At 42.8% G+C, this 9,457-nt stretch overlaps 1 protein-coding gene across 1 annotated transcript; it reads left to right on the top strand.

Moving 5' to 3' along the window:
- Positions 1 to 762: 762 nt before the first annotated feature.
- lipg (lipase, endothelial) lies at positions 763 to 6,634 on the top strand. Its single transcript, XM_029509773.1, has 10 exons — positions 763 to 1,088; positions 2,212 to 2,399; positions 2,590 to 2,769; positions 3,564 to 3,675; positions 3,775 to 3,993; positions 4,426 to 4,668; positions 4,873 to 4,993; positions 5,385 to 5,612; positions 5,743 to 5,847; positions 5,954 to 6,634. Exons 1-10 carry the CDS (start codon positions 998 to 1,000, stop codon positions 5,964 to 5,966), a joined length of 1,500 nt encoding a protein of 499 aa, XP_029365633.1. The 5' UTR covers positions 763 to 997; the 3' UTR covers positions 5,967 to 6,634.
- Positions 6,635 to 9,457: the final 2,823 nt, after the last annotated feature.

Below are 9,457 nucleotides of genomic sequence, written 5' to 3' on the forward strand. Positions count from 1 at the left end.
GAGAGATAGACAGACAGGCAGATAGATAGACAGACAGACAGACAGAGAGAGAGAGAGAGAGAGAGAGACAGACAGACAGGCAGAGAGATAGACAGACAGACAGACAGAGAGAGAGAGAGACAGACAGACAGACACAGAGAGAGATAGACAGACAGGCAGAGAGATAGACAGACAGACAGACGGACAGAGAGACAGACAGACTGACAGACAGACTGACAGACAGACAGACCAGCTCTTCCTGCTCCAGTGGACGCTGTATGTGACCAAAACAGTGGTGGTACTGGAGACCCTTGCACGAGGGCGCTTTGCCTCATCAATTCAAAGCAGTCGGTGCGCCAAACTGATGGTTTGTAGTCAGACCATGCAAGAGCTGGGAGGGGCTTTCTCCCCCGACACGGCTGGGAGCATTTAAAGTATTTCCAAGGAAGTGTGAAGGGATGTTGTCGGTTTTCTCACGTATGAAAACGTTTATGTATCTGATATTGATCTAAGATAAACTCATGGACGTGACTGACTGTCTTACTGACCCCCTTTTTTTTTTTTAACTGTTTCTACCGATCCTGTGTAAATCCAGTTAGGCAGCAGAGGTCTGACCTTCATACCAACACGACGCTACTGGATACTCAGTTCTTGGATGCACAACCCACAAGGGTTAAAACACGCAACGTGAGAAGCCTACTACGACTTCATTCAACTTTGCCACGCCTTTCAACGTAAACAAATGGGGGCTTGACCAATAAGATCCACGATAGATCAGCCGATGATCAGATGACTTAAAATGAGAAACTATTTAAAACTCTAATGCCACACGTATTCAAGTTTTGTGCATCTGCTGAACTGTGCTTCCACCGGCGCGCACCGAACACGCACCACCGGCTCCGCTGCGCCTTTTCGCCCCCCCAGTGGATATAAACTCAGCCATCCACAGGCGACACAAAAGGCGTTTCTTATTGTCGGGTAGCTTTTAATTCTTGAACACTCGACCTGTGACTGAGAAATGAATCAGAAAGGCCTGTTAATGTGGATTTTCCTCCAGTGTGCCGCCGTGCTCTTCTCCTCAGCTCTTGCTGAAAACGCTGTCCTCAAAGGTAAGACCCGGCTTTGTGCCCTTTTTTTTTTTTTGTTCATTCATTACTTTCATCGATTTCTCTCCCAGCCTCAAAAAGGAAGTGTCAAAATGTAACCCGGCGTATGGAAAGTCGGTCAAACGCGCGGAATTGGTGCCGGGGTTTGGTTGAGGGGGTTGGGAGGGGGGGACACATTAAATCAACCCAAATCTCACGTTTTCCCCCAGCACCCAGATGAATCAATCTGTATTTTAGTTTTATTGGGCCAAATTAAAAATAAGAACAAGTGTGGCGTGCAGAGTGAACCAGAAAAACGGGGATGGATTCAGGATGCAGGAAGGCGACGTGTTCTTTCTGGGAGCGGAGGGAGCACCGACTGAATCCGCCTTTCCCCACAGACCACAGGTCACCAGTGGGGTTTTTTTTTTTTTTTTTTTTTTTTACAACCACAGCTTTAGTCCTTTTTTCTTGTATGTGTCACCAAAGGGGTGTTGAGTTCATTCAAATCAAGACTTGAGACTGAGGTTTACTTCTGCCTGATCGTTAAGAATCAAACAAATTATTTTTTTCCCAAAATTTTTATAAAAAAAAAAAAATGGGCTACATGGTTTTGAAAAAGATTAATCATCTAGACTATTGCCAACATTTTTTTTAACTCCCCTTCACAGTAACCCAGTGGATAAAGTGTCAGCATCCTCCAGTCGCTTCCAATTCAAGGCGTCTTGCATCAGTTCAATGATTTCATTGCGCTACTTAAGCCTCAGACTCAAAAAAAAAGCTCAGTGACGACATAATTTTGTGAGCTCTGGCTGCAGCTGTGTGAGTGAAGATCAAATTAAAAGAAGAGAAGGCTGGTGGTGACATTGCTGGCTCTGTGCCTGCGTTTCGGTGCAAATTGCGCCCACCCTGGATGATTGTAGCAGATGTTGGTCACAAAGTGAAGTTGATTGGCTGTCTCAGTGGCTCCCTCCATATGTGACAGCTGATTGGCTGATAGGTTTCTGCACGCTGTTTGAAATTGAGTTATTTTGACTGATTGGTGTTTTATTTGTTTTTCTTTCTAATATATTTTAAATAGAGAAAAGGATGAATCGCAGGAAAGCACATCAACCTGTTTTTGTTTGTTTGTTTGTTTTTCCCTCAGGTGAAGACAGTGGATTCAACAAACTGTCAACAGACAGCAGTACTCTCAATGTCATCAAGTACAACATGAGAAAGAGTTTAGACCTGGAGCAGGAGGGTTGCTACCTGCAAGCTGGCAAGAAGGAGTGTCTGGAGGAGTGTGGCTTCAATGCTACAGCCAAGACAATCTTCATCATTCACGGCTGGACGGTAAATAAATCAAATTCTCATCAACTCCTAGTCAGCCTCTCTGTATTTGGGAAGCTGGTGGAGGAAGTGTTTTGATTGCTTATCATGTGAGTGTGAAATAACTGAGTTCAGTGTGTCAGAGAGAGGACACTAGGCTGCAGCAGTTTGAATGAATGACTCTCATTGTCTTTTTCGTTCTTTTGTCTCTCAGATGAGCGGGATGTTTGAAAGCTGGATGCACAAACTGGTTTCTGCAGTGATGCAGCGTGAAAGTGACGCCAATATTGTGATTGTTGATTGGCTCATGCTAGCTCAGCAGCTGTATCCCGACGCGGTCAACCACACAATGAGTGTCGGCCTCCATATTGCCAACATGTTGAACTGGCTTCAGGTGTGTAGCTGTTTCTACTCTTTATACACATTCTGTGCGTTCTGGTGAGAGTCATCAAATTGATCATCTTTTAGGTTTTGACAATGAGCCAAAAAAAAAAAAACTTGTTAAGTGCAATACTCCACCAACCAGCAGTGTATACTGTCATAGGGCGTATGCGTAAATGTTGTGCGGTTTGGCAAGTGTTTCAAAGGAAATTAAGTATTTCTAGTGAGGTGTGATCAGCTGAGTACGTGCATATACAGTTCAGTTCTATGTGAGCATGACAGAAAAGTCCAAATGTGTCAGTAGTGAAGTCAAATGTTTAATCATAATAAAAATGTCATGGTCTTTTTTTGGGGGGGGGGGTCCCAAATTTATGCAAAGGCAGTAGCTCTATTTCTTTCTGGTATGCTGTCTTGGCATACTTGAACCAGCATTAGATCAGTGATCCACCAGAGAATCTAAAGAGGATCACGGTCTATTTAGCACCTCTGAGGCAAAGACAACAATTCCTATTCAGAAGCACTGTCACAAAATTGGACTGGTGCACAAATGGTGAGGGAGGGCTCAGGCATGCTGCCATGCAGTTGTAAACACAGACAAAGAGTATTTCATGGATACAAACTGAGACAGATGGTGGAGGCGCTGTTGCATGGAAGAGACTGTCAGTAGATTCAGTCCGGGTTAACTGAGCGTGGCTCATCGAGAGGCATGACGGATCGTCACTGGCTGGACTCCAGGATTCATTCCGTGTGGAGTCGTGTTGGTGGTGGCAGCTGCTGATGTCCATGTCGTAACTTTGTCTCTAACAGGATGAGCAGCAGCTGCCCCTGGCAAACGTGCACCTGATTGGCTACAGTTTAGGCGCTCACGTAGCCGGGTACGCAGGAACGTATGTACGAGGGACCATCGGCAGAATCACCGGTGAGTTGAGCACAGCATGAACCTGCAATCAATGCACCTCATGGATGGTGGTGCCTCACATTTCTGACCTCCTTTATTTCTTTTTTTTCTTTTAAACAGGTCTTGACCCAGCAGGGCCGATGTTTGAAGGTGTAGAGGAACAGAAACGTCTGTCCCCAGATGATGCTGACTTTGTGGACGTCCTGCACACGTACACCAGAGAGGCTTTGGGTGTGAGCATCGGGATCCAGCAGCCTATTGGCGACATTGACATCTATCCCAATGGTGGCGAAGTGCAGCCTGGTTGTGCGCTGGGGGATGTGCTGGCTGTGGCTGGAAGTAAGTGCTGTGAACTCTGTGTTGATCAGCATTAAGCAAGTTTGTTTATACAGTGCATTTCATACACAAAGGCAAATCAATGTGCAGTACATACATACAGAGAAAAGTAGGAAAAGTGGCATGCATGAAATCAGTCATAAAAATTAAAATGATAAGAATATACAGCTTTTCTGATAAGTTAAGAGAAGTACAGTGTGAGTTTTAATGCATAACCACATGAAAAAAGAAGTGTTTTGAACCTGGAATTAGAAGTATCGGCAAAGCGACCAGTGAAACCACTGACACACAACGAGAATTTTGCACTCTTTAGTTGATTATGCTTTTTGTCATCCACCATCTCTGATGTATAATGGCTTCCAGTTGACCATCTAGCAAAAGCATGGAAGACATATCTTGATCTGCCTTGTAACCGTCCTCGCATCTTATTTGCAGATTTCATGGAAGTGATGAAATGCGAGCATGAGCGTGCCGTGCACTTGTTTGTGGACTCCTTGATGAACAAGGACCATATGAGCTTTGCCTACCAATGCACAGGCCCCGATCGCTTCAAGAAGGGCATCTGCCTCAGCTGCCGCAAGAATCGATGCAACAACATTGGCTACAATGCCAAAAAGATGCGCAAAAGGCGAAATAGTAAAATGTACCTGAAGACACGTGCTGACACTCCCTTCGGTGGTGAGTTACAGTTTCAATATGACCCGTGAATGTGTAGCGAGTTTTATCATTTACTACTTTGTTTACTTTCTGGAGTAAAAGTTGAGATATGTTGGACCCACTTCGATATCGAGCACACTTTATGGTTTTACAGTTCTTTGTGTAAGCTGCTACTACACAGCCCCAATGGTGGATTAATCATTAACTGGTATGTTTTATTTTAAGGCTACCACTACCAAATGAAGATGCACGTTTTCAACAGAAAACAGTCCGACAACGCAGATCCCACCTTCCATGTCAAGTTGTACGGGGCCCACAAAGATACAGGAAACATATTTATCGCTGTGTAAGTGCAAAAAAAAAAATTTAAATAAATAAAAATTCTGCTAAACCAGCATTTCTCACATCTCACCATGACAATGCATGAACCCTTCAGCCTGGTAGCTGAGGCGCCTGTGATACTGAGAAGCTCAAAGCCTGCTGTGATATAAATTTGTAATTTTAACCTGATCCTTGTTTGTACCGACTTTTCAAAGTGTTCATTGCATAGATTTGTGACATAAAACGAACTCAGACACCATTTTTGTAATGCAAATTTAACAAACTTGAACAAGGAAGAAATATGTCAGCAATCAGACAGGCATCAGGCATCCCAGCAGCACAGAGCGTCAGTCACTGCCTTCTCAAAGTTAGGCTAACTGAAATGGCTAAAACTGGCTTCTCCCACCTTTGTGCAGCCATGACAACATTATCGGTCTCAACCTGACCAACACCTTCTTGGTGTTTACTGAGGACGATATTGGTGACCTGCTGAAAATCCGTCTGAGCTGGGAGGGAGAAGCTGACTCCTGGTCCTCTGTCTGGAAAAACATCAAGAAGTCATTATGGGCCTGGAACCCCAAGTCTCCCAAACCTGTGCTGCAGGTGCGGCGGATTCGTGTGAAAGCTGGGGAAACACAGAAAAAGTAAGTGGAGGGGGAAAAGCCATCACCACATATCTGGCACTGTGCAGCATTAGATTTTGCCTCACTTGTTGAACATTTTGCTAAGTTTTTTTTTTTTTTTTTTCTCCCCCTTCTCCCCATGTTATCACAGGTTTACTTTCTGCGCACAAGACTCTGAGAAAACTGAAATTTCACCAGGAGACTCTGTAACTTTTGTAAAATGTCGTGATGGCTGGGAGGTGAAACCAAGAAAGCGGTATGTAACTTGATGAAGTGTTTAAAACATCTGATTCCTAACAGATCTGTAGTACAACGTGTGATTAATTTGTTTTTTTTTTTTTGTTTTTTTTTTTAATCGACAGACTTCCTATGTAATAACTCAGCACTTCCAACAACCAATGCACCGTCACCTTAGGGGACCCAACACGGATCAGCGAGAAGCACTACCTTCTCTTTGTTTGAGCACTTTTAGTGAGAGGATTGATCGGCGCACATGGGAGGAACTTCAGGTTTCAGACTCAGAAGGTTTCCTGTGGTTTCTTGAAACAAACACTCCGGGCTCTGTCCAGTGAGACAGATGTGGGAGGGGGGTGGACAACAGTAATCGCTGGAGGAAGAGCTGGTCCTAACTTTGTTGAGATTTGCTTGTGGAGTTGTGGAACGTTCCTTTTTTGTGGACTAGTGAAGTAGTATACAGATCTGTGCCAGTGGACATAAACCAGCAATTGTAGTCGCTGTACTGTATGTTTAAATTTTTTTTTTTTTTTTATTTATGAAAAAAGCAGAAGCACTGCAAGACCAACATTATTTATCAGAACACTTCCTGTGTGTGTGTGTGTGTGTGTGTGTGTGTGTGTGTGTGTGTGTGAGAAAATGTGCCTTTCTGCTGAGAGAGATTGATACACTGTATAACTGAAGGAGATAGCTCATTGCACATGATCTTTCCAAGTCTCTGCATAGTGTTACTGTTTTGTGGCTTATTATGGAAGTGTGTGTGTGTATATAATGTAAATAACCTTTTTGAAAATTAAATTCACGTTATTTGTAAAAACAGTTGTCTGTCTTTCTTTTCTTTTTTTTGTGTGTGTTTTAATTGTTGGCCAAATGCAACCTTTCTATGCATGAGTATGTAAGGGGGGCAAATATCTGCAATTTGCAACTTGCAAATCAGTTTTTGGTACATGCAACAAGAACTGTTAGGGAAGTGATGCTTGCAAGTCATTTCTGTGGAATTGATGGCTGAATGTGGGCAGGGGCTTTTCTAGCTTTTTTTTTTTTCCCATAAGTAAATCATAAATTAGTGTTTGGGTTTCGTACCATTTAGTCTGTGCAGCATCTGACCACACATGCTTGTACATGTTCACCCGTAAATTTATCTCAACAACGAAACAGTACTTCCCTGAAATCCAGCTGGGATTATGAGGAGTATTAAACATGAAACATTTTGACCATATGACAACATGTTGGCACATGAAGCAATAAAGTGGCAGCATCCTGTTGATTTATTTTTTTGTTTTTTGTTTCTCCCAAGCTTACATTTAAGAAATTGACATGATTGAGCGCTGGTTGGTTTGTAACAGGGTTAGGGTGTGTTTTACTCCGATCTTCAGCCTTTAACACTTCATGCATCCAGTATTTCAGAAATCACAAACTCTTTAGTCACCGTCTGGTCCATCTAGTAAGGTTTCCAGCTGGAACATTTGTGTCCTGCATGAGCCAAACATACTGCACATAGCACACCACTGGTTTAACCCATGAAGCCTGCTGGCACGTCATTGCTGGTGTTAGTGTCTTTAAAGCTGATGGGGGGGGCAGCATCTGTCTTTAGTCTTGTCTCTTTTAAGTGTAAAACATTGTTAATTAAGATAGTTGTTATGGGGAAAGTTCAACATTTGATTCAAATGAGCTTTACTGGCATGAAAGACACTTGTATTGCCGTAGATCTACAGAATATCATTCACATCGGTCGATGTTAAGCAACGTGCAAATATGAACAATGATATCAAATGCAATATAATAAAACATTCAAATAAGAGCTGCATTCAGTTCAGTTCCACGTGGATGTCTGCAGCTGACTGAAAGTCTGATAGACAGAAGATGGGCAGCTGTAATCATTCAGGAACTTTTACTGCCAAGTTGTTTTATATTGCATGCTGCACACTGTGACATAAGTAGAGCTGTTTCTGAATGAGATGAATAAACATGGGATGTTTATCGGTTTATTTATTGGATTGGTGGTTGTTTTCAAATCTAAAACTCCAATCAGGTGACTCTTAATTCAAAGTTATTGGTTTCTGACACTTTTTCTGGGTTGTATGCATTCCAAGTACAGTTTACAGTAAAACCGGCCTTCAGTTCATTTAAAGCTTGAAACTCATCTCCTTGTGTAACACATATTATGGTGTTACTTTTATGCAAATATGACTTCAAACACTTCCAACTCATGTAGCTCCTCACAAACCACAACAAATTCAGGGGAAATACAAAAACCCAGAACTGAAACCTTGCAGGCTGACAGAGCTATTTTTAGATTAATATTTCCACTTGAAATAGAACAAGAATTCTACTGAAAATCTGAATCTTTTTTGAATTCTTATTAGTTTTGTCCATACGCAGCACTGCTCTTACCACAAAGCCCCTGAAGCTGAATCACATGATCAAGGAGATTTAAAGCAAACTTCGGTTTTTGTTTTTTCAGAATCAGAATCTTTCTTGTCGTTGTGACATTGAAACTTGTCCTTCATTTGCAGTCCAGCTGTAAATACCTCTGTGCGCGCATTACGGGGAGTTTGTTTGAGTTTTTTTTTTTTTTTTTTTCCAGGGTCTTCATGCAGTGTCCCAATCAGTGCTTCCACATCATCTGTCACAGCATGCCATGTCCAGGTCTGCGTTGCCAGTTACGCTTGTGCCACGTGCCGCGCAGATTAAAGAGTTGGTGTGGTCACAATGCCACATGGTAAGATGCTCAAACAACACAGTGGGGGGCGGCGGAGGTCACCCCACATGACCATCCGTCTACACACTGATGTAAGTGAGAATCAGGAATAACTTGAAAGATGCGCCTGGAACCTTTCATGACATCACAGTGGTCACAGTGGAAACATTTCAGCGGACTCTCCGCAACCACCGCACGTACTGTACTCAGCGTAATGCCAGTTGAGCGCTTGTGGCATCCCAGCCAGACTCTGGCCAATGTTGAGCGCACAGAGGTCATGTGGTCTCTCTGTGTTTCCAAGTAAGATATTCTCCAAGTTTTCCTGGAATGTAAAGTTGTGAGAAGGACGATGGTGGACCAGACTTGTTTTTCAGTCAATGTGTTCTTTCATGTGATCATTTGAACAAATAATCCACTCGATATTTGATCTGAGAATATTGTTTTTGATGATAATGTTGTGATACTGAAAGCCTGGAGTCTTACACTGGGTGAGCCAGTCACAAACCATCTGTTGCTTTTACAATGAGGAGCTTGATTCCCTTTTAGTGATAAAGAAGCCAACCTGAGTGAGTTATTTATTTATTTAATTCCTTTTTTTTTTCAAGCAAATCAAAAGTAATCAGTCTTTTCACATGAGGCTGTTTCATCTGTGGCACACATGGTGAATGTCCTCTCGTTCATTTCACTGGAGCCAGTCTGGTGGCTCAGGCATTGGCACCAATGCACCAATCCTCGGCTCGCAAGCTTGTATAATGTTGAGTCAGGTGAGTGTAAGGCTGCTAACCTACCTGTACGTTGAGATGCTCAAAATACAACATACAGTGGATCACTGGCGGGAATGTTATTAACGTCGCAATAAATGCCCTCCAGTCGTCCTCACTGGCATGCCCTTGTGTAATGCCCTTTGTTAAATATCCAGGACAGATCATGA

This window comes from Echeneis naucrates, chromosome 9 (genome assembly GCF_900963305.1).
Source record: "Echeneis naucrates chromosome 9, fEcheNa1.1, whole genome shotgun sequence".
Lineage (NCBI taxonomy): Eukaryota > Metazoa > Chordata > Actinopteri > Carangiformes > Echeneidae > Echeneis > Echeneis naucrates.